The sequence below is a fragment of the Oreochromis niloticus genome, linkage group LG11 (assembly GCF_001858045.2).
Source record: "Oreochromis niloticus isolate F11D_XX linkage group LG11, O_niloticus_UMD_NMBU, whole genome shotgun sequence".
Lineage (NCBI taxonomy): Eukaryota > Metazoa > Chordata > Actinopteri > Cichliformes > Cichlidae > Oreochromis > Oreochromis niloticus.
The window spans coordinates 2515830-2541779 of NC_031976.2; the positions used below are offsets into that span (position 1 = coordinate 2515830).

Here is a 25950-nt window from a genome sequence, read left to right on the forward strand (position 1 = left end):
TGTTGGGTCAGTGATGGATGTTCTAGAGCTTTGATTTGTCCCTCCTCACCTTCACTGTCACTTATTAGATCCAGAAAATTCAAATTAGGTCAAGAGGGGGGTGAAAGCCTGGTTGGAGCTCAGACAGGACAAGCAATCTGCAACCACCATGACTTACTGTAATAGGAGACATGTCAATCATGTAGCTGCAACCCAAAGCCTACTGCTCTCCCAGTCTCAGTGGTGCATTCAGGCAGCTCTTGTCAACTCATAAATTCAGATATTTCCTGTTAATAAAACCAAGTGGTCATAGAATCCAAGTCTGTGCCGGCGTTAAGTTTTAGGCGCAGATTAAACGATAACTTGACTAAAAATATTCTCAGTCTAAAGCAGTCTCCCTGTTTTATTGACTCTTGTTATTTCTGTTACAACAATTAACCATGAAAGTAAGTTGTGTATCGCACAGAAGATTGTGTAGGGATGAGTACAAATCTATAATATCAGTAACAGATCGGTCCAGCACCACGACTGATAAGCCCTGAAAAAACTAGTTAATGTTGTTAATGAGTACTTATGAACTTTTAAATAGTAACATCGTTTTTAATAATGACAAAGCTGTCATCATATCAACTGGTGAGATCTCCTGTCATTGCAAGGTTTGATTTCTCAAACTGTGGGCTCACTTTACCACTTTTAATGAAAAAGTCACTAAGCTGAACACAGTGAGTGTAAAAGCAGCTGCATAATCAATCTTTGAAAAGATTCAGAATTACAACTCTGGCATCTCTTGAAGACTTTGTGTTTTTAGGATCTCGAGGCTCATTCTTTTGGATTTCCAGACTGTAACTTTGCTGTTTTTGGTTTGGTGAGGTTTTTAACCATTTATACACAGATATACATTTCAAACATTAGCTTTTGCTCTGGAAGAACTTAGTGGACTCCACAAGCTTATTTTGGCTTATTTCTGTCATTGTGCAAAAGGTTATCAACAATTCTAATGGCAGGAAACATTTTTGGATAAGCTGATAACAAAATGAAAAAAGCACGTTTTTGTAGTAGTTGTTACGAGTCAGCTATAAATGTATCTGCTGAAAATTCAGCGAGGTTCTGTTTATTGTAATTGCATTTAGACCACCTGTCACGTTAGCTAAAGCTGGTTCATTGATCTTGTTGACACATCACTACAACAAATGGCAGCAGCCAATGATGCATCTAATTGCATCTATCTATCTGTTTTTAGCAGCAGGCAGCTGTCGATTAATCTATGGCACACAAACACCAAACAGCAGACAGACACGAGTTTAGCAACCAGCTGCTAAACACTGTGGTAAAGACCAAACCAGTTTGCAGGAGAGAGCACTGGAATGGAAATCGATGATAATCTTACCCATTAAGCTGGATATCTAAGCGGGGAAAAGTTAGCTAACATGCTAGCCATCAGCTTTAAAGATTGTTTCACTGTCTTGTGAAATGTGCTGACGACTGAAAGCTAGGAACACCATTTACAGCAGGAATGGGGAACTCCAGGCCTCAAGGGCAGGTTTTAGATATCACCCTGGGTCTAGTTCATTACCAGGCCTCTGGAGAACTTCAAGACATGTTGAGGAGGTCATTTAGCCATTTAAATCAGCTGTGTTGGATCGAGGACACATCTAAAACCTGCAGGACACCGGCCCTCGAGGCCTGGAGTTGGACACCCCTGATTTACAGGGTGCCAACACAAACAAACCCTGGAGTATTTCCAGTTATAGAACCTGGTGTCCAACTTGACCATGTAACCAAATAATTTTATGTGCCAACAAGGATTAGAAGAGCTACAATGAAGCCCCACCCATCCATCCATCGGAGAAAATCTGGATCTTTGTACCCTGGCTCTCAGGCCTAATGCTTTCCCAAATCTAAACTTGGAGCTAACAACAGTACTGCTAATTTGCAAGTAGTTCAAATGAAAACTAAAAATACTGTGCACGCGCGCGCGCGCGCACACACACACACACACACACACACACACACACACACACACACACACGCACACACACACACACGCACAGTCACAAAAAAGACACTGTACAAGAATAAATGAGTAATCTCTGTATTACTCGTCCTGCTGCATTCCTCAGTAGAACAGGAGTGCTGTTCCTTTGGCAATAACATTTTGATGTGGTGGACCCCTGTATGCTCACCCCCCCTCCACCTCGCACACACACAGACAACAGGAGAGAGGACCATTCAAGGGTATCTATCAATATCTTCCTCCAGCTCAGGGAAAAAAGGGAGAAAAAAAGAGTTGTGAGGTCACACGAGGAGCAGACATCTTGAAGTGATTTTCAAACACAGACTGATCTGGCCCTGCACACTGATACACACCAAGGTGACATTGTTGAGGCCCCCCTTTCAGATAACAAGGATTCATACCACAATGTTAAATAGTTGTTGTTGTTTATTTTTCTGATATGTAACCATTATGACTGATAAGAAAGGAGTTGTGCCATTTCAAAGTTTAAATACTCTGATTTGAGTATTTTGTGATATTCTTGCTTTAATTTTACTAGCATGGTAGAGAAAGAGCAGGTCCTCAGCTACTAACTCAGTTTTTACCACATGCATTATACACCTATATGCTCTCAGTGTTGAAGCCTCGACCTGGTTTATTTCCCACTTTTCCTCTAACGCGGTCCATAATTTACAAAATGAAGATAATTCTGTTTTAAATAAAACAACTGGCCCGACTGACTCAGTACTGAGACATGATCTCTCTATAACAGCTGACAGTTTTTAAATGGAAGTCGCTGATAGCATGTAATGAGGCTTGTATTAGAAGCACAGCATGAGGAAACGTGTGAATTCCAGACTGCGATTACTGACAGACAACTCTCTGAGCACCGCTCAATATGTCTGAGTGCAACCTCACACAGTTTCACTTCCTAGGAGTACAACAGAAAAAAGAAATGAATAAGACATCGAGTGTTCCTGCCAAAGCTCATCTCTCTTACTTACGTTGCTAGTTAGTGGGCTGACTTTAAGCCACCAGCTGGAAATGTCTTTGAGACATGACAGTGACAATGAGTGCCTGACAACAGCTTTCCGATACACATTGTATCTGCAATTACAGAGCGTGCGGCGACTGTCTCTCCTTTAAAAGTGGATATTTCTGCTCCTCGACACATCGAAGGACTTTACCTCAGAAGGCTTTTCTGAGCCATCCACCGAAGCTTTAACTGTAAACATGTTGGATTTAACAAAATGCCTGTTTGTCTTTTCACTAGCAAAAGTGCTGATTATTTTACAGATAATATCCACAACATTAACCTTGCTTACCGAGCTTGAAAGCCCTCTGAAAGCAATTTGACATGCTCATTACAACACACTAAGCACTATAAGCAAATACAGTTCAGTGATCACAGTCACGCCATATAAATAAAAGTGAATTCAACTGAATTGAAAACACGTAAAAAGTTACTCAGACAGCTGAAGTCATTAGATCTGCCAGGCTGTCCACAGGTAAGGGAGTACTGGTATGCTAACACCTAAGAGTTACATTTTTTTGCAAATCAGACATAAATTTTACCCCAAATTGGAGAAACATATATGAGCTTATTAATGTCTGCTTTGGTCCAGAGTGATATGAACTGCCTAACAGAACTATTTAGAACTATAAAAAGGAATAACACTACATGGTACTTCCTAATTATTTATTTCAATAATCAATCATTCTTTTGGTGATCGAGTGTTATACTTCTGTACACTCTGGACACACATTGGCTAGTCTGCTAATTAGCTGTCCATCACAGGTCTGAGATGGATGACCAACATCCAGGTTCATCTATTCTACCTTCTATCAGTTACTGTTTACTAATGCAAGACTTTCTTCGGTGACATTATTGACAGTCATTTTGGAAAATGCAATCCCTCTTCAGCTCTCTGCATGTTTACCTGCATGCAATCCAATTCTGTTTAAATTTGATTGGTCAATAGAGCATGGACCAGAAATCGATACCAGTAAGCTTCCAGTACCAAAAATCATTTTCCTGCCAACAGGTTCTGATTATTTTTGTAGAATTGATAGTTTTATTATGAAACAGATAATGTCAGCTCTGTTTGAACATGGGTTTCAAAACCCTAATACAGCATTATTATTGGCAACACAACACAAAGGTTTAATCTTGAAATGACCTTATTTTGTCAGAAAGTCATTCCTTAATCTTTACCTTTCATTTCTAATCACCATGTTATTACCACCTCAGATCTCTTAGCTTGATTCCATGTGACCTCTACCCCTGCAGTCTTGCTGTAGGAGGGAACTGAAAGACTTAAACCGAGTTTCTGATAATGTGGATGTGAAGTGGGTGACATGGAAAGGTAGGTGAACTGATCCGAGCTTTGGGCCACAAGCACTGGTCGATCAGCATCGTAATGTGCCCCGTGCTGCAGGCTGAACTGCCTCCAAAACATCTTAACCCATCTGCTGCTTTCATCAGAGGTCTTTTATCTCTGCTGATTAACAGGCTGATAGGTCCAAAAGCTTTTTATTTTTCACTCTTGGTCTGACTTCAACACTTTATTGAATTCATGTCAAGGTTTACATCCACAACCATGTCGGACATTCATGCCGGTAGAAAGATAACCAGGCAGCACTTTAATCAGCAGCCTTTTCTTTGTCATTGAAGAGACTGTTATCAATATGCCACATTGATTGGAATTTTCAAACTTCAGACAAAAATCAATTGAATCAGACTCTGATGTTGCCGTTTTGCCTTCTGAGCATGCTAATGTTCGACAGGGAAATGCTACAAGAAAGAAGCAATTCTTTTTACAAGCTTCTAGTCATCTGTTCCAGAGCAGGAACATTTACAAGCAATATATACAAGAAGCAACACTGATTTGATTTTATCCTCGGATTCTATCTAAAGGTAACTTTAGGATAAAAGTGGGTGCTTAGGCAAAAGCGGTTAATTTAATCATCTTTTACATATCAACTGTATGAAAATGAAACACTAAATGATACATGTATACATGAATATAAACCAACGCACCAAAAACAGTAACTGCCCACCTAATATACCTACAACAGTTGGACGTGGGCTGTAACCTTTGCAAGAGCTGCGATTTTAATAGATTCATCACTGGTGTGTGTCATGTATTTCACACCACATCCTCCGTCTTTGACCAGTCAAACTCCTGGTTTAGGATGAGGTGAATGTCTGAAGAGTCAGTTTCTTGATTGAGGACAGCCACAGCTACATATCTCTTCTTGTGTGCTGACTGAGGTTTAGTGAGTTTGATTTGATATCTTGGTCAAAAGGAAACAATTCTTCTGATCTGGTTTTACAAACGGCTGTTAAATGGCGTTTGGCAGTCTTGGTGTAAAACATTAAAAACGAACAAGGTTGAATTAGTCTGGGTCTGCTTTAAGTCTGTTCCGAATGCACATGGAACATTAGAATTCCAGGCTCACAGCGTGACAAACACAAATGAGAGCAGCGAGAATCGTGACATGCTCGTGCTGGGTCGTTTTTTCATTCCTCTTTTACTAAATATTGCACAGAATTCACAGCGATTTACATTCCCTGGAAGTAATGACAGGGCTTTGCTTCTAATGGATTCTCCACAGACCTCTGGTAATTAAGAAACACATTTGTTGCATTAATTTTTGATCCCAACACCAAGCACATAAAATTATTCAGATCCAATTGGACAGAGAATAGATAATGAAGTCTGCATGTGACAAAGACAGAATGGAGAGTGACAAAGAGACAAGAGAACGGGAACAAAGATAGCTAATGAGAAAACCGCTACTTTAGTGACAATGACAACTTCTGTCACCTAATCGAGAAGCTCTAACAAAACCCGACGGTTCGGTTAAGCTGAATATTACGGACCGTTCCTCTGACGGCAAATTAACTCGCAACAATAAAAATCACACAACGCACAAAGAAAGTATGCAAAGAGACCATCCTGAAAAATCAAAGCCTTCCACGGGCTCTTTCTGTTGAGTGCAGCACTTTTATCGCAGACTTAGATTAAGCCAGTCGGGTCTCAGAATCCATTTCCATTAGAGGCAGGAGAGGATAAGCGGACTCAGGCTCTCCTCAGATCTTTCACCCATTTGCAACAACTCATGTGGGAGCAGAGACTTCCATCCACGGTGTGAGATTTGAAAGCAGAACAGCATTTTTTACAGGAATAAAACTCTTTGCCATCTTCTGTTCACGTATTCCTGAAAAGCATCCTGACAATTAGAATGATCGTAATGTTTAAAAATCACTTAATAATCTATTCTATGTGACACACAACAAATGACTAATAAACACTGCAAGGAAGTGATTTTAGAGGTCATGGCAGAGAACCGTTGGTCCACAGATTTCTGTATTTCTATTGGATAGTCTTTTTTCACAATCATGCACACTACCTGCATTATTTTCACTTTTCAGATCTGCTCTCTATTTCTATCTTTTCTACTGTCTATGGAAACACTGTTTTCTGTTTGCATCGAAAATACAAACAGAAAATTTGTCCTATAACCTAAACATCAGTCAACATGATCGCAATTGGGCCACGTCATGTGACTGTGGTCTTTTTCTTCTTTTTTTTGAGAAGCATGCAAATGCCTGTCAGTAGTGTCTATGCTGTTTGAATTCCCACAACCCTCGTCTATGTTAGACAGCTATGCTACTGGACACCATGCAAAACAACAAATCCTGCATGAGCTACAGGGACAGTATAGCAAAACTAAACATAAATGTCACTGCAGTGAGTTCAATAAGCGTTCACTGCTGAAAGCATAAAGGAGACTCACACACCAAGTCACTGGAACAAAGTTGTTTCCCTGTCCACTTAAAAAGCAGCACAGTTTACATGTACAGTGATGCACTCTGTCTATATAGCATTCCACTAATCTTACTGACCATTCAAAGCGCTGATATGAAAAACTGACATGCCTGTCTTTGAACTGTGGGAGGAACCCAGAGTACTGCACCCACCCACCACTGCTTATGTTCGGGGTGAAACAGCTATGTTTTCTCTCATGTACTGTACATACTCTTAAAATTGTGGGTAAATTGTGTTAAAATTGTCTAACAGTTAAATCCATTTATGTGCAAGTAATCAATGTGAGCCAAAAGCTCTGGATTCATTTCCCTACTCTTGGCTCTGTACGATCTCGGTGACGGGGGATATCCCCATGGCCCATGGTCATCGCCTGCACACAGCTTCATGTGTGAGCACAAACGTCCCAACCAGTCACCTGCTGTTCAAACCTTCTGCTTGTCTGTCTGAGACGCTGCACTAAATAAGGACCACTTTAAACTGTGAATCATGCAAAGCTATTGTAACAGCGTCCAAAAGCCTCAAAACTGTCTTCCTAAAGGATGAACCACTCAGCTACAGTGTAAGACGGACTTACTGGGTCCTATACCTGGGAAAAAGTGCTATTTTTGATTCATGAATCATCCACAGGGCAGAAGAAATAAACATTGTGATTTATATTTTTGGGCATCTGACCCAGACCTAACGAGGGTACAAAAGTAGATAAAGGCCCTGTCGTTACTACCACATACTACATACTGTCATTTAGGTCGGAGCACCTCAAATGTAATGTCACCCAAAACTGTTGTCAAACCTATAACAAAAAAGCAGCAGGAAGCTTTCTTCCCCTGCGCGCTAAATCTATTCATTTCCCTGGTTTAAACGTGCAGTTTCATTATTTACTGTGATCAATCATAGTGGGTCATCAGACAGTAAACCAGCTCCCAGCGCCTGCTTATTTGTTTCTCTCAGAAAAGATAGAAGCGCTTGCACACACAGAAGCACAGAATCCAAACTCCCAGACATACTGTAGCTGTAGGTCATCAGTCAGTTTCTTGCAAACACCATGTTGCAGGACAGGAAGGAATTTTTTCCCCGTCTCAGATTCTTTACATTCTTCTTTAGCAGCAAGGCCCATTTATAGCAAATGGCCCAAGCTTAATTCCCATGGCACTTCTAGAAATGGTTCGCTTCACCACAAAAGTCCTTTCATAAACAAGAACACAGGCCACATGTTCTTATCCAAATAATCTCAGGAAACTTGACAAATGGCCCTGTTATCAGATATATGTGATATCCAAGATATCCAAGCTCTCGTGTCTCTTTGCCAACAAAAATAAGACTTCCATGATGGGATGGAAATCTCTTTCATTGCAACATTCCTTGATGCCCAGTGGGCAGTCATGTTGGCCATGATGAGATTGGTGTTGTGACACACATGTCAGGTTTAAAGTGTACAAAGCTGAAAATCCTCTGTTTATTTTCAGAGTTTCCAGTCCTGCTGAAACCACACAATATAAGAACTGTAAGACCAAAGTGCATATAAGCAATTTGCCTCGAAAGTTAGTGACAGTGCGCTTGCTTAGCAAACTAATTCTACCAAAATGTGTTTGCTGGTGACCTGATAGACGTTGGGTTGTTAAGATGTGTGTTTGTTTTGTCCAAGCAGAACATCGACTCTTCTGACTGTTCACATTTACCTCCTTTGACTCAATACTGAGGTACTGAGTCAAAGGAGGTACTTTATCATTCTATAAACAGCAAATTACAATGAAATCCACAAACGTGTAGATCAAAAAACACAATTTTGTTGTATGTGTACAGTGACAGTAAAGGGCTATTCTATTCTATTCTATTCTATCAATGATAAAGTGAGTGGAGGGCAATTTGTATTACTTGACATTACAAACACAGTCCTCAGCACTGAACGAGTGTCAAGTATCAAACACTGAATCTCAATATCTAGCCCTGATTATAAATGGAATAATCAATTAAGTGATTAGAGACTTCATGCAAAATTACACAGCAGTTTGTATTTGGATGATGAATTAATCATTTGACCGAAATATTGTTGGTTGTAGCTTCTCCACTAATTTGCAGATGTCTCCAATGGAAAACTATCTGCTAACTGCAAATGTGATGAGTTTTTTTTTAAAAAAATAATTTATACCCAAAACAAAAATAAAACCTTATCCATGCTTTATCAGTACAATTTCTTCTCTGCCTACATTGTTTCAAAATAAAGCTAAACTGCTAAAGAGAGAAATAATAAAAATGCTCATTTAACTGTTGCTAAAGGAGTTTTCTAGCATGTTGTGTTGCGCCTGCATCATGTGCCCCTCTTGGACTTGCATAGCAGCTCTGCGTCCAGGTTCCCATGGACATTATACTGTGACGTGTTACAAAAACAACAGCAGCATTTTGGGTACTTAAGAGTTTTTAGAACACGAACCCCCCGCAGATTAAAAGAATTTCTAATCTAAACAGTCAAAGCTGACCATGTGTTTTATCATTTAGGTTTACGGGGGAAAGACAGTAGCTGCAGCACATCCAACACCCTGAACACATCTGTGTGTTATCTCACTAATGACTAATTCCCTGGGCTGTCCAGAACACTCAGATACTTTTTTTGGAGCTTTGAAGTTTTTGTTGGAACACGGGTATTAAAGGTGACAAACCTCTGTGCACACGAGTTAAAAATAGGGGCTGTGCTTTGACTTCAGCGTCTGTTTCCCCCTCACGGTGAACTGTTCTGTCACACATTTGTCAAAACTGAAAACGAAACCACCCAACAGTACATCAGGAGGTGCGATTAAAAGTATTCCTGCTTACATTTTTTCACAGAAGGTTTCAGTCTGACTTGACTTGAATAAATACTAGCTGTTACATTAGCACACTGGATTTACTTTAGATAAATCCAACTACTTTTTTCACACACAGTGCTGTGAAAAAGCAACGTTCGCCCTTCCTGTCTTCTTAGTTTTTTGCATATGTGTTACCGTTAAATATTTCAGCTCAAACAAATTTTTGGATTACGTATAGACGATCCACAGCAGACCCGATGACGGTTTCATGCTTTCCAGCATCTTTATTTAACACTTTTCTCATGGTTGCTGTTACACACAACTCGGCTGCAGCTTCCCAGCTGCCAGCCTCACATATCACCACCACCAACAGTAACCAGCACCCAGTGCAGACGTTTTATGCCGGTGAGGCGTGATTCCAGATGTCGTGCAGGTGCGTGAAAAAGGCATTTTCCTCTTTAATAATTAACTGCATTTTTTGGAAAGCTGAGTTCGACTTCACTATCGGCACCCAGGCCTGTTTACTGTCACACCTGTTGGATAATAAAGACATGATTTGAAATACGTTAAAACAGAGGTTCCCAAAGTGTGGGGCCCGCCCCATAGGGGGGGTCGCAGAGCCATTGCAGGGGGGGGGCGGTATGAAAAGAAAAAAAAGAAAAAAAAGAAAGCTTGGACACTGCTAGCATAATGGACAGGTTTTTGACGGGGCTCCCACATAAACACAAACCAGGAGATGAAGCATCGCCAAATATGTTTCCAAACCAACTTCCTTCCAAGCCAAAGACTAGAAAGTATGGTGAAGCATATCTTCCCTTTGGCTTCACCTGCACAAGTGCCGAGGTAGGTCTCCCCTGCAAATAGTTTTCCCTGCGTCGGGAGCAGCGCTGGGCTGTTCAAATCACGGACAAACAGGATCCCACATTCTTGATTTTTAGTTCACAAACACTTCTTGTAATAACTACTCCTGACATTTTGGACATGTTAGCTCTTTATGCAGTAAAGTTACAGCGGGATACAAATAATATCAGGCTGATCCTTCCGTAATTTGTTCCCCCGGTTCAAATCACGGACAAACAGTATCCCACAGCTGTTTATGTTTTTGAACCCATTTTGCACAGAGAGACATTTTTTGAAAAATGTATTGACAGCAATGTTGAACATTATTACACAGGAAAAAAACAACTACACGTAAAATAATTACACCGTGACGCCTCTGCCTTTCTAAATGCAGGGACAGTAACTGCGTGTGTGTATGTAAGCGTGTAAAACCTGCAGATAGTCAGATTAACAGTAACAGTATTTTGTCTCTATCTGCCATTCTGCAATTCATCTCATGTAAACAATAACGTGGTGCACAGTGTGACGTGAAAAGAGGCACATACCTTTGTCGTCGCGTGACGAACTCTGTAATCCTCGTCCACACGTAAACGCAAAAAAGGAGTTTAAATAATCTCCGTTTTCGGTGAATCGCAACGCCGTTTACGTGTTGACGAAAGGCCCAAACGCATAGAAACAGCTGCGTTTTCAAAAATACCCGTGTAGGTGTGGACGTAGCGTAAAAGAGTTAGTAGTGTATTTTATTACTACCTGTAATTTATTGCCGTTTACTTGTATTTGCTTAATCATTTACTAAATGTCTGAGGTGTGAAATAAACCGCAATGGAGTTTGTAAACAAAATATGGGTGTGTGTGTTTGGAGGATGTGTTTGTGCGAGGGGGAGGGGGTTAGGTGGTGGGGGGGCACGAACATTTTTCTTGTAAAACAAAGGGGGGCCTGGCAAAAAAAGTTTGGGAACCACTGAGTTAAAAGATTTCAAAAAGCAGCACATCGTGCTACAATCTAAAGAAACAGCTGAGAAACAAAGTCAGGAAAGCCATTTCTAAACTTTGGGGGCTCCAGTGAATCGCAGTGAGAGCCAATATCAACAAATAGTGAAAACTTAAAACAATGAGGAACCTTCTCACGAGTGCTCGGTCTACCAAGAACGCATCCACGACTTATCCAGGAGGTCACAAAAGAACCCAGAACAACAGCTAAGTTGTCTTTGACCTCAGTTAGGGTCAAAGTTAGATAAGACCCTGACTGGGCACAAAAGGCATCATGGGAGAATTTCAAGGAGAAAACCACCCAAAGGCTCGTCTCACATTTCCTAAAAAAACCCCATTTTGATGATTCCCAAGACTTTTGGAGAATATTCTGTCCACTGATGAGACATAAGCGGCTCTTTTTGTAAATTTGCATCTTGTTCCATCTGGCTTAAAACTGAGACAGCATTTAACCCACAGACTAGTCTATTGACATTATTCATGCGTGTAAATGAAAGTCTTCTAACACACAGGAGTGCTCTGCAGCGTGACAGTTGCTCTGTAACTGATATTTACTGCGGATTGGTTCCCCTCCCAGAAGCTAAAGTGATATCATCTTAGAAACAATGTTGCAATGAGATCACACCACCAGCAACACTAATCTTTGAACTTTACTTGCATTCATCTTGTAAGCTTGTGACTGCAAAACGTGCCCACAGACAGCCAGACATAGTCCTCAAACCTGCCCCCGCTGTCACTATGGGGGTCTCCAACACCACATTTTTCTTTTGTAAGACTCACAGAGAGACTAATAAGGTGAAGGTAATACCTGTCATGCTGTGGATGGTGTTGTTTTTGACTCACACTGTAGATTATTTGTTTTGTCCCAGCAACACTGGCTTTGAGTTATTTTGCAGGCCTGTATAACGTATTGATTTCTCCCACTTTCTCCTTCAGTTTGCTGTTGTAAGCAGCTGGTTGATGAGGGAGTCGGGAGGTCTCAGAATTCTGGGATGTTGTTTCTATGACGAGGAAATCCTGCTCGGGTGCTCTTTTGACTTAAAGTGGCAGTGACTGTTGAGCACCAGTGCACCTGCTGCAGATGGCTACCTAAAGCTGTGTAGTCCACCAGGCACATGGTTTCTAAACTTTGGAGCATTTCCAATGTATTGTCTGCAGTGACGTTGCTCAATGAATAAGTGATAAGACCGCAAGCAGGATTCTTTGTGTTGGCGTTGCTGAGGTTGGCTGTTAGTTCCCTTTATTGATTCCATGTGACAGGACGGCTGCTGAGCTGATCTTTAAGGGCAAAAACATCTGGGCTAGTCTGAACTTTAGTTTTCAGAACATTTTCCAGTTTGACCCGGTGGCTGTGACCAGTGCCTTCTTCCTGATTTTAGTTTTTGCTGTTTGGCATGATACACAACAACCACCTGATTGGCAAATATTTGCAGAAAAGAAAAATTATGAGCACCAAATGCACATTTAGGGGTGCACACACAAGCTCTTACACACACACACACACACACACACACACACACACACACACACACAGCCTCCTCCCTCTGCCACAAATAGAATTTAGATCTGTGGGAAAAACAGACTTCATAACTCAGCTCAAAAAGACAAAGGAAAACAAGAGCGAATGTTTGTTGGTTTCCCATGAAACACGTGCTGCAAAACACACGCTGCATGCTTTTTAGCCATGTAAACATGTGCATGCAAACGAAGATCCTATAGCAAATTAACATATTTGCTGGCAAAATGTACCAGATCATTTATAATATCCACAGTACTCTGCTGCACATGCACTGCCTTGATTTAATCATCCCAGTCAGCAGAGACACATAAGTGCAGCGTTATTTAACGACTAAACTGCTGCTCCTCCTGGCACCTTTAAATATCACCCGTCTCTTCATGCATTTCATTTGAAATCAACGCTAAGACTGGGGCAGGAGGGTGGAGGCGTCTTTATAGTAGCAGACATGTTGTGTGCAACTGCAGTAACATAAAGTGGTTCATTTATTTAGCTGTGTTCCTGCTGAAAAAAGACATGTAAAAACCTTTTTTTTTAATTACAAGAAAAATGAGATTTGGTCTATTTTTACTTAAGCTTTGGGCTCGAGATGCTTGTAGGACGCTCTCTGGAGCCCGGCGTATGCTCTTATAGACAGAATCTGGTCGCTGCCTCATTTGGCAGGCCAGAGAAGCTCTGTGATGGCAACTGACCCTGATGGACAACTCAGAGATGAGAGCTCCAGACATGAATATATTACACACCATATGCACACAGTTACAACGGGACCAACATCCAAAAAATCGACTGCAGTGCAGTCCTTGCTGGCAACATCTGGCCAACGAGACCTTGAAGAGTCATTTTAAAGAAAAAGCTCGAGCCAGTGCCGTGAAAGCATAACAGTGAAAGTGGGCCAGTGATGTCACAAGCTCTCTAAAATGCACTTGTTTTCAACTTACCTCATCAAAGCTGCTGTCCTCTTTCTTGAAAGCTGCAAAAAGAAGAAAGCGACACAAGATCAGAAGAAGGGTCTGTTGGCACATTTGGAAGAATGAGCAAAATAAAAAGTATAACAGCAGAGATGCAGCAAAGAGTCCTGAGCAGCGACTGTGGAGTAAACTTGGTCTGGTAACAACTCACGTCTCCAGTTTATCATCAGAAGTTTTATTTCCTGTTGTTAAGGTTAATCAGGCATTGGTTAGATTGTTGTTCATCTAAGCCCAACCAATATAGGATTTTAAGATCAATGCAGATATTTGGTATTTTAAAAATCCAGTATTCTGATATATTGGTATTTTTTCTTTCTTTAAGACACACGAAACATGAACAGAATTCACTACATCTGTTACACTTAGTTATGTATTTACTTGTTGGCACTGTGCCTGACTCTATTAGGATCAGGTGTTTGTCGTGTTCCTGGTGCAGGGTTGAAGGGCGTTTCTTCTGCCTCGTCCTCACATTTTAAACTGAAATTTTCGTTTTTACATTTTTTTTTTAAGTTCTCATAACTAAGATCGATCCCCCAGTAAATTGGTCGGATACTGCAAAGCTATGACATACAGCATCGCTCTAAGAAGAAAGATGTAAAACTTCCAGCTGCACACAATAAAATTGTTTTTCTAGTAACAGTTAAGTGGGACGTTTCAACATGATACCTTCAGTGTTAGTCACCACTGTTTGAAGGAACGCTACAGAGTGGCACAGAAACTAGTGCCGACTAGACAAATAAAGATACATGCTCATCCAAACCAAAAACAAGTCAATCAAGAAAGTAAGGTAAAATGTACATGGCCTGTAATGGATTCAACAGGCATTTATAACCACCGGACTGTATCTACATCAGTATGTTTCTACACCAGTATGTTTCTACACCAGTATGTTTCAACACCAGTATGTGGACCTCAAGCTGCAAGGAAAGAAGGCAGCCAGTGCTAGCATAGCATCTTTAGCCACACTTGCAAGCTAATGTGACATGTTATGCATGGCATAAAGTGGCAGGCATTTTATCTGCATATAAAATATGTTTTTGTTTTTGAAGGATGTGATTATTGGTTTTGAAAGGCTCCTAAATATATAGACAATATTTGTACTTAATGTTTGGTAACATGAGTGAAAATTAAGCTCTTTTTTAGACTAACTGGGAATTCAGAGTGGTTTATACTAAAAGTCAAATTCACCAATGTGCTCGTAAGCATGAAGCTTAATTTCATGCAGACTAAAAAAAAAGCAAGCGATCGATCCAACAGTCTGACCCATTCTAACACAAACCACAGGTGCTCTATCAGTTAGACTGTACCAATTCAGACTACTTCCTGGGTGTTTTTTACTTAAGCTAAGCAGCCTTTTTCTTACTTTTAATATTAATAACAAAGAGCAACTGTCCTGGATTGTTTGTCTGGAAAAGCCACTGGCTGACAAACGTCCTGCCTCCTCCTTCACTTTAATTCTAAAATAAAAAATCTGTCACTTTCTGTTTTGAATGGTAAATGAACCGATTATTATTAGTCGATAACTTGCTCCGCCTTCTGAGCTAACACCACCAAACTGTGGTGCAGGATGTTGCAGCTGCATAAAGAAGAGACTGTGAACATCTAAATGTGTCATTAATGTCTAAATTACCAGAAAGGGTGTAACAAGTGATTGAATTATATGCTACATTTAAACCCACACTGACAATCAACTCCTCGTGTTCCTTTCAGGACATTATTGCATTTGACAACAATATTTTTCATATTTGTCTTTGATTTTCCTCCCACAGCACAAGGAGCCTGTCAAACATATTATTTATATATGATTGTATTTATTAGTTATTACTTCCTCGTGATGATTGCGTTTGTGTCTAAGGACAAAGGCAGCACAGGCAGCGTGTGATCTGGGAGGAGGTGGTGCTTCCAGGTAAAATGACTTATTTATCTCAGAGTGAGTTTGGAAGCATTGTCAGCCCAGCCACTGAGCCGTGAAACCGCTGCTTCCTTCTCCTCAGAGGATCAGTACACACACACATTCCCCAAAGGCTGCACACTCCAGACAGCCGCAAATCCACACTCGATACAATGGATTAGTCTGCAGGTAGACAATGGAGGCCCAGCCGTGGACAACAGGCAACATTTAGTACCCATAAAACAACAAATGCATTTCTCAATATTTTTATTTAAATATTTTTTTTTTGTATTTTATTCAAATAAAGTTAAAAATACTCTTTTTGGATTTTTATGTGTTTTTGTTTTTTCTTCCCATATTGAAAAAGAACAAACAGGTGAGACTCTTCTAATACAGTGATTTTATTTGGGGTTTATTTTTTGATGAAGAGGTAATGAGTTTCTTGAACAACAAATTTTAAAGTCAGTGAACTTCCCGGTCGAAGGAAGATGAAAACAGAGATCAACAATACTCTAACTGAAATAGCAAAATGCCAAAGTGGCCGTGGTGAGTAGCACAGGTGTCCTCTCATGTTCATAATATTAGCTAATGACATCCTGGTGCTGAGAAACCCAATCAGACAAAACTAATGCAGCTAATTTAGCTAACATTTTTTAATCATTAAAGTACTGATATATTTGCTGATCACAGAGAAGCTATAACTGCTGCAACAACAAAAATACTTTACATGTTTATCAAAGCAATAAATGCTAATGGTACAACTGATAGCTTTGTGCTGTAACTGGGTAAGGTTATGCTAGCTTAGACCAACAAGCAACAGCCAATTTCATTTATATAGCACAATTCATTACAAGCAAACTCAGTGTGCTTAAGCAGCAGCAGGAGCACCGATGGACTCCAGTTTATAAGATCTTAAGGTGATTAACTGACTATTTAGCTGTTAATTAGCAACAATTTTCAAAATACAGTAATGACATCAAAAACCAGTGGTTACTAATATTTTAATTTATTTTTAATCATTAACGAAAATATGGTTGTTATATACTAAATGTATACCAACAAAGTAAATTTCATTTGATCAGATTCCATCAAATGTAACATTTTCTAACGGTACATTACAATGAAAATGTACATGTAGTTTAACTCCTTAAAGTAAGCATTTTTGGCATAAATATAGTTGACTGTAGTTCACTAAAACCTATTAAAATTAAAAGAATATTTCATCATTCTGGGAAAATGGGTTTCACAGCAGTTACAGAATATGGGCTATTGAAACCATACTCTGTAACTGCTCAGTCCCACTAAAAAACGAAACAAGCGTGCAGCCACACCACCCTGAGCACAGCCGTCTGGATGCAAGACCACCTTGGAATACCAGATGTTTTTTGTGTGGCTTCGCTCAGGAGGTAGAGCAGGTTCTCTGTTAATCAGAAAGTTGGTGGTTCAATCTCTGGATGCCAAATATCCTTGGACAAGATATCAACCGCACGTGACTCTGCGATGCATCCATCTGACGGTGAATGTTAGACAGACGCTACTTCAGCAAAGAAAAAAGTGAATGTTAGCATGTTGTATAAAAAACTTTAAGTGGTCAGATAGAGAAAAATGCTGTATGAAAACCAGTGCATTCACCATTTTACCAAACCTCCTTGAAACCAGAGGGACATAAAAAAAAAAAAAATTGGCCCAGTGATTTCATTTTTTTTTCTTTGCATTCAGCGACCAATTGCACGTAGTTGAAGCAACCAGCTGGTCATCGAAAAGGTGAATGTCCAACACCCTCAACTTCTATACAGCCACTTTTGATCGCAAAGTCGGCTAGTGGTAGGCAACCTGTCTCCATTCTGTCTGCATTCAGTCTCAGACAGATTGTGAAAGGTTAGCAAACAACTGCTGTCCAATTACCAAATGTACACAGGGACACTTTGCAATCAATCTGAGTAAGTTTGTTCCAGTGAGCACAACTGGTCTGTGTGTCTTATGGTGAGTACACACAGACCAGCACCCACATGAACGCCCATGATGGTTGTTGTTTGTTTCTATGATCAAAGGTTAGACTGACTGTATGCACAGATCTTAAATCTACCTGTACACAGCTTCATTTCCATCTCTGCCTACCCAACCTCCACTACCCACCACACATCCCTCATACCGCTCTGCTCCCTGCATGGGTCGTCTCTCTTCTTTCAGTCCTCTCCCTGCAGTTCTCACTCTACTCTTTAGTAGAATACCATGTCAACTCATAAATGCATTATAATTTGCCACAGATATGATGACAAAAAATATTATTTAAAGTTTTTCTTTATAGTAATAACAGTGTATAGTGTACACAACCATTTCCCACAGACTGACTGTGTTCTTAGCTCGCTATGGCGGCCTGGGCAGGATGTAGGCGAAGGGAGTGTTTGGCTTGAACACATCGTGTGCTTCACTGTGATTCATCTGTGATGAATCTCAGAATCGGTGCCATCCATGTTCCCCACAGTGCCAATCTGATCGAAATGAATGTGAAGACTGTAGATTTTCCCAGCACTCGTGTCCGCCTGAGGAGAGTTACAGTGGCCATACTCTTAATCACACATTAACAGCTTGACGCTGCAGCCACACTCCGATCTGCTGGCCACTGAACAGCTGCTGGGGGTTAATTGCCTTGCTCAAGGGCACCTCTTTAGGAGTAATGAGGGAGGAGAAACCTCTCTTAATTCCCTTCAATGAATTAATACCCCCTGTAGTTCCAAGGTCATCAGTTCACTGACAAATTTTAACCGCCAAAACTGCAGGAAGGCGATATTAAAAATGTGAAGGTCACTGAAGGCTTTGCTGAGCCAAAGGAACTCCTCATTTATCTAAAGCTTTTCTAATCTTCTGTCTGCTCTAATACCAGTGCCAACATTTACTGCTACTGGACACCAGCATCTGCATCAGCATTCAGCAAGAGCCGCTGCCTGGTGGCACTAGCTGACATTATGCTGCAGGAATCAGAATCATGTTTCATGAAATGGTAAAAAAGAACAACATCTGCACTGGAGGTCAGGCAAAGTCCAAGGCAGTGGTTCTTGTTTGTAGTCATCTCCAGTCTGTCTTCATGATCTTGCAAACACAGCACTCCATACTGACATTTCACTCTTCAAACCTGCGGTCACTGTTCAGAAAAGGCTGACAAACTCTGTGTCAGCCCATCAACCTGGTTTGTGTCTGTTCAAATGAAAATACCCACAACGCATTACGCTGCACCGTGCTATAATTTCGCATACAACACAGTGCTGTCCACGGGGACCTGTTGGATCAACACGCCTACAAGGATATAAAGAATACAGCGCTCTCTTGAATTTGCTTTGTTAAGGCTTCCGTGGAGCAAGGCGAGGGGCCGATCAATGCTTAGATGTGTTGATTTAGATGAGAGGAGAGACAGCCAATAGGAGACGAGCATCAGCAAAACAGAAAAGTCAATGCCAATCTCGCTTCCTCCTGCAACACTGACCCAAACTCAAGCTCTCATTTTCTTACAGACTGCATCCAACTGTTCTTTGTCTACAACACACTGCTTCAAAGGCCACGCAGGTGGTGTGTGTGTGTGTGTGTGTGTGTGTGTGTGTGTGTGTGTAAAACAGAGATATGACAAGAGATCTGATGGGTGCACCTTTTACAGCCAGTGATGTGAGTGCGGGATGATAAGTCACATGAAACAATAACCGTCACTTCAAGCACATCGTCAGGTTCTGTTGTGTGGCCGATAAACAATTTCACTGATTATTTCATGGCATTAATGGGCATAATTATTAACAAAATTAATATAGAAAAGCAATAGCTCCTAAATATTTGAAACAAACTATCCATCCACTCTCTTCCTTATCCTTATCCTTGTCAGGGGGCTGAAGCCAATCTGAGCGGGAGGCAGGGTACACCTTGGACAGGCCAGCAGTCTGTCGCAGGGCTAACACATAGACAGAGGCAACCACTCATACTGACACCTTTGGGCAATTTAGAGTTACCAATTAACCTAACCTGACTAACTGTGTGTCTTTGGAGACTGTTTGTTTTTTAAAAAAAAAACGGAGGATAAAATTCATATCCAGTGAAGAATTCAGTTTGTAGTTTTTATACATTTACTATGAATCAGACATCAACTGACATAACCCAAGTTACATGTAGCGCTGAAAATATTTTTGTGTTAATCAGCAAGTCAACAACCTGATTTCTGAAAAAGTCGGGACAGTGTGTAACATATTAATCAAAACTCAATGAAATTATTTGAAAATGCTTAACACAAAAAAGTGCAGAAACAAGCTGGTGGGTGTACTTCAAACAGCAGAGTTATTAGTAAGTTGATCCCAGAGGTAAAGATCCAGAGGGATCCACTACACTGAAAACCTGCATGAGCAAACAGTCCAGCAATTATACTGAAGTAAAACAGTTTATGGATTTCATCATCTATGGTACATGATGTCATTAAAAAGATTCAGAGGATCTAAAGACAAAGCTGAGAGCGGTTTGAATGGCTTTCACGATCAGGCCCTAAAGAAGCACCGGACTTAAAAAAATCCACCTTATCACCTCCGTAACAGGTGACCTCAACCAGACCTTCCACGAGCCATTATTAGCATCTACATGTTTTTAAAAGAGATTGATCATAAATCCAAATTCATGGTTTTCAGCATCCTCCCCCTGCTATGTGAGCTTACATTCTCCGTTTGTGTTTGTTTGTTTCAGTGTACATCGCCTATGCATCACTTAATGGTGACCAAAATGTGCATTTATAACAGAATTTTCTTCAAGTCAACACTAAATATGGAAACAAGAACAAAACAAAAACAGGACCGTGCTGCTTGAGAATCAGTTTGTGCTTGTGGATACAGTGTCATCCATCTTAATATGGGTGAGGGTTCATGTGGTGAATTCTTTTTTTAATTGTTCTCCCAAATCTCAGCAATCAAGGGAAAAAACTTAATTTTGTCACACAAAATACTATTTATGTTTTTTTAGAGGTCGGGGTTTGTCACCAATGACGTCTTAACGCCCATTTATACCATTTAACATAGTCCTCTCACTAATGGTTGCAATCCTCACAAGTGACGTCACATCCACTAGCAGCAGATGTGCTTTAGTGTTGTGTCGTCTGCTCGTGCACCTCTGGGATTTTGTAACCTCGTGTGGGTGATGTGGCCAGCATGGGCTAAAGACGCGAGTGTACAAAACGCCAGCTTTACGACCATTTCAGTAATATTTCTGCTCAGATATTCCCAAATTAGAGACGTCACAACTGTTTGAAAACGAGAAGCACTCAGAGAGTGCCAAACCTCGGCCGGGACAGCTCACTCTCTGCTCAGTGTTTCCTTCGAAGCAACAGTGTTGTATTTTCTATATATTCATTTTGGGTTTTTGTGGTCTTTTTAAACATACAACAAAAAAACGTTTGCAACGTGCAGGCTTTTGTTCAAACATTCAAACATTTTACTGTACTTGACATTATTTTTTAATGTATTATTTATTTATGGATACATGTGTAGCATTCATTTTAGTGTAAAGCGAGTTCATTTCAGTGTTTAGTCATGAATATTAAGTAAAAAATAGGTTTTTTTCAAAATTATTTTATTTTATTCTAGAACATTGTACATGTATTTAAACAGTTATAACCTGTTACTGTAATGTACATTACAAAGTCATAATAATATATAGTCACACCAAACTTGTAGTTTCTGATTTATATGGATTTTTGTCTGTTTTTGATCAATAAATCATTAAGATGACATCAAAGACCTCATTTCTGGTTTAAGTTTCTTCTACTGTACCAGCACTGATGCAGAGGTTCGCCTTACTTAACTGCAGCGAGTACGCACATCCTCAGTTGCAGATCATGTCGACCAACACGGCAACCATAACAACATCATTTAGATGTCACGGAGTTAATGACATATGCAGGTTTTCGAACAAAATCTGCAGTTTTTATTTCTCCAAGGTGCAGTTTGTTTGTTTGAGGAAGACGATGCCAAACCACATTACTCATTGTCCTAGAGCATGGCTCTGGGTGCCACACTGGCCTGCAGTCCAGTCGAAATGAACATTTGGGCCATCATGAAACAAAATATATGATAAATATATGCAGGCCCCAAATTCTGTGACAAACTAAGATCGCTTTACTTTCCTCTAGTTCATATATTTAATTATGAATCCCTTAGGAACAATATTGCTGACACTGCAAGTCAATCACAGATAAATTACAACGTGTGAAACAAAGCCGTGCATGCGCTTCATATACACTGTCTCCATAACACAATGACTCAATTGAATCTAAGAGCTGAACTGAACTCATCATAAAAACTGCTGATGTTCTCTTTTAAGGTGAAAAGTGACTGCAGAAATGTGTGCGTTCGTCCATGCAGAGAGAATATGATGAAAATAATCCTGCTTCCCGATGGGAATATCTGAAAATGCTGCTGCGGTCAAAGATTTAATTTGTGACACTTTGGAAACAAAAGCATTGTCATGATCAGCAGATTGCTCAACAATGAGAGCGCTTGTGTTTCTGCAGATAAACACAATACACCGTGATTACCATGATGACGATGATCAGCCAGGCCCTCGTTTCTCAAATTTACTGCATCATATGAACACATCTTAGAACAGGTAGAGAAAATCAAACAGAGAGAAAAGTTCATCTCTTATATTTTTTTTTATCAAAGTCCAAAACATAACCCGAACCGACACCAGTGATATTATTGCTTTGGTTACTGATATGAAAACTGCAACAAATGAATAAATAAACATTCCGCTTTGGTACATTTACTGAAATATGAACTACTTTCTTTGTCATGAATCTGTCATCACTTCCATGAATCATTTCCGTCATAAATCAGTGAATCACGCACATTCTCCAAACTTCAAGGAGAATGTCCAGGCCGACAGCTGTACAGATGTTTTCTGCCCAAGAGCCCAGAGACGGTGATACACGCCTCACAATGGAGATGCTGAAACAGGCATGTATCTTCAAAACAAGAGGTGATGTGAAAAGCGGAGAACTGATCGCGTCCATTGTTGTTTCTATAAAAGACGAGCTGAGCACAGACACAAAATGTAGCAATAAATAATTAAATTAAATAATTTCCCCTAGGGATCAATAAAGTATTCTGATTCTGATGAAAAGCAAACCTCAGTCATCTTCCTATGAATATGACTGAATTCACGAAGATGACGCTGTGTACCAACACTTATGATCGTTAGTGGAAAAGTGTGAGCCCCGCTGGTCAGCAGCGGACAGGCTGCTGGAAAATCCTCACAACAGTTTAAAAACTTGACAAATCTGCAGTTTTCCTTCAAAACGAGGTGCGCAGTGCTTAAACACCCGAACAAGCCCACTGATGTGGGTTTTCCACGGCCGCAAACTGTGAGCAGAAATCATCTCAGTGGGAAGCGGCGCTCTGAGCTGCTGCAGGAGACATTTCACATCTGTTTTCTGGGTTTTTTTGAACAACAGGCTCGAAAAAGGGAAACGGTACTCACCGATACTCCGGAAACTCTCTGACAAAGTTCTCCTCAACTTTTTCATTTTGCCCATTTTCTCCGGGGGCTGAGAGGCTGGCATCAGGTCGCACATTATTATCTTTTTCTCTCTCTCCCACCGACTTTGGCAGCGGGCTGGCTGTGGGGCTTCAAGCGGAGAAAGAGGAGGAGGAGGAGGAGGAGGAGGACCGGTGCTCAGGCAGCCCTGCGGGGCTTCTTCAGCCCAGCTGCAACGCACTGGCAAACACAGGAAACGGAGCCTGAGCGGCTCTCACTGCTCTCATCAACTACTGAGAACAAATGCCTTCTTGAGACTGACTCAAGAATGCGGCTCCATTTCCACAAGAGGCACAAAAAGTCCGCGCTGGAGCATCCAAAGTGGCAAGCGTGCGTAATTGTCTGCGCACTGGCTCTGCGAGCAAACGGAGCGCCTCTTCTCACTTCTTTTTCTTCCCTCAGCGTCCCGCTCGCTCCCAGCTCCGCCACAGTCTACATGTCATTTTTTGGGGATTATCTCTCCGGTTTCGACCCTTCAGACCCCGCCCGGGATGCGGAGATTGGAAGGTTCCCGGGGAACACCGGCTTTTCATTGGTCTCAGAGAGTGGCTGTCAAGCATCCAGCCCCGCCCTCCAGTGTGTTGCAGGAGGAGGAATATTTGTAGAGGACCGGGCAGCTCTCCGCGATCCAGCTTGAGACTGCTGCCCTCTACAAGACCCAGGCTCTGCGCGCGGGTCGAGGTGCCCCACACCCCCTCCCCGCCCCGCAAAGCATCGGCTTCATCGGGCTTCTTCTTCTTCACCTCAGCCTGGAATATCACAGCCGCAGATGATGAAGACCGAATTCTCTAACTGAGAAAATCAGTGCACACAAATCACCGAGTTTGTTACACGTGTGTTCTTGTGCACTTCGTGCATAATTCCTGTATTACATCATAATAAAAATCTATAGCTGTGTCACCTATGCTGTCATCCTTTTTGTCATCATTATACCATGAAGCCATGTCTTCTCTGCAAGCTTTTGTTTTACAAGGACTGAGCTGCTGTTTCTTCTGTCGTCTTCTCCCTTTAGGGGTCGCCACTGCGGATCATCTGCCTCCATCTCACACTATCCCAGCATCCTTCTCTGCCACACCAACCCATGCCCTAGAAACTGAGCATTTTATAATAGTCAGCAGTCCACTTCAGCCACAATGAAACTCGCAACAGAGTATGGTTGAGAGTAAAGCGGGCTGTGGGATTAAAGATACCAGAGCTATTCAGGTCCTGCATCAGTAATCTAAATCCTGCAGCAGTGAGCTCCACATTGTCATGTGTGTCTTTATGTGCTGCTCAGACCTGATCATGTCTGTACTGCAGAGACCCACAGCAACCATGTGAGCGGGTCAGTGGTCTTTAGGTGTGCCATAACACATGTCAGTGTTTGGATCTGCAATCATCTCAGGAATGCAGGCTTGAGTGTTTTCATACTGCGGTCTCATTACTTTAACTGGGGCACAGCAATAATGGAAACAAATGTATGGCTTCATTAGTTTGATTGTTGTGTGTTTGTTGGCGGCGTGCACACCTCTCTGCTGCCCTAAAAAAGCAGAACATGTCGGATTACAAGTGAGTTAAGACCACAGACTTCACATCTTAGCTTTCAGTAGAAATGATTTTAAGGAACAGGGTACAGAATGGGAGTACTGTTATTTAGGACACTTTCTACAGGCACTGAAAACAACTAGAACTCTGAAACCAGTGCACTGTGAAAGCAGAAGTGCTACTCTGACAGTTCATCTCTGATGATGTCAGAACGCAGATATGTATCAATGAGATGCGTTTCTGGGACAGGTAAAGCTATATTGCATTCCTTATGCAAAAATGTTAAATGTTGTTACACTTATAAAACCAATCACATACCACCATCTGTTTATAGGGAATTTGTAACTGTAATTTGTAATCCGTAATTTTTGATGTGTAATTTGGAAACCAAGTGGCAACCCCTGAAGTCAAAAGGGAAACCATAGCAGAAGTGACAAAACTCCAGTTCCTCTGTTGGCCTCTGACTCTACAAAAGCAGGTCAGTCCCCACAGACCTGTAAGTGACAACGTCCAGCGTTTGTGCCTTTCCTAGTATTTGCAGTGGAATCATCATCCCATTGTGGCTAATTAGCAGCAATATGCACTTGTAGTAACACTGAATTATTAAATGTAACATATTAAGGTTTTTATGGTATATTTTTATAACTAATAGAAATATTTGATAATAACACCTTGTTCAGCCCTGCTAGTTTTAAGACAGGTCATAAACAGCTGCTGAACCTCTGGCCTGTCATGTGAAGTCAATTTATTGAATTCATGTATCAGCTCATATTGATCCACACACAGCATGTAACAGCTGGGCATAGTTCCTGGGTCTGAAAAGCAGGAGTGGAAGTCCCTAAACCTGTGTTGTTTTCTAACTACCAGCAGAGGGTTATTCCTGTAGTTACAACAAGCAGTCTGGCTCTATAGAAGTTTGGGGAAATCACCCTACTTCTCACTTGATCTGTGACATCAGATGACTTTATATTATACAAACTTGAAAATAGCAACTGAGAACATGGTGTTGATTTTGTAACTAATGGTCTCCATTAAAGTCAAAGTGGGTTTGCTGCATATTAATAACAAGTTGCTAGCTAA

General features: G+C 40.9%; 1 protein-coding gene across 1 annotated transcript in view; it reads right to left on the reverse strand.

The window, feature by feature from the left end:
• The window catches only part of cdk14 (cyclin dependent kinase 14), a 220764-nt gene extending 196678 nt beyond the window's left edge, over positions 1-24086 (reverse strand). Inside the window, exons 1-2 of the mRNA XM_003446197.5 lie at positions 23290-24086; positions 13872-13903 (exon numbers count right to left, since the gene is read on the reverse strand). Of these exons, the coding sequence (XP_003446245.1) occupies positions 13872-13903; positions 23290-23383 (126 nt within the window). The 5' untranslated portion in view covers positions 23384-24086. The remainder of the gene's footprint in view (positions 1-13871; positions 13904-23289) is intronic.
• Positions 24087-25950: the final 1864 nt, after the last annotated feature.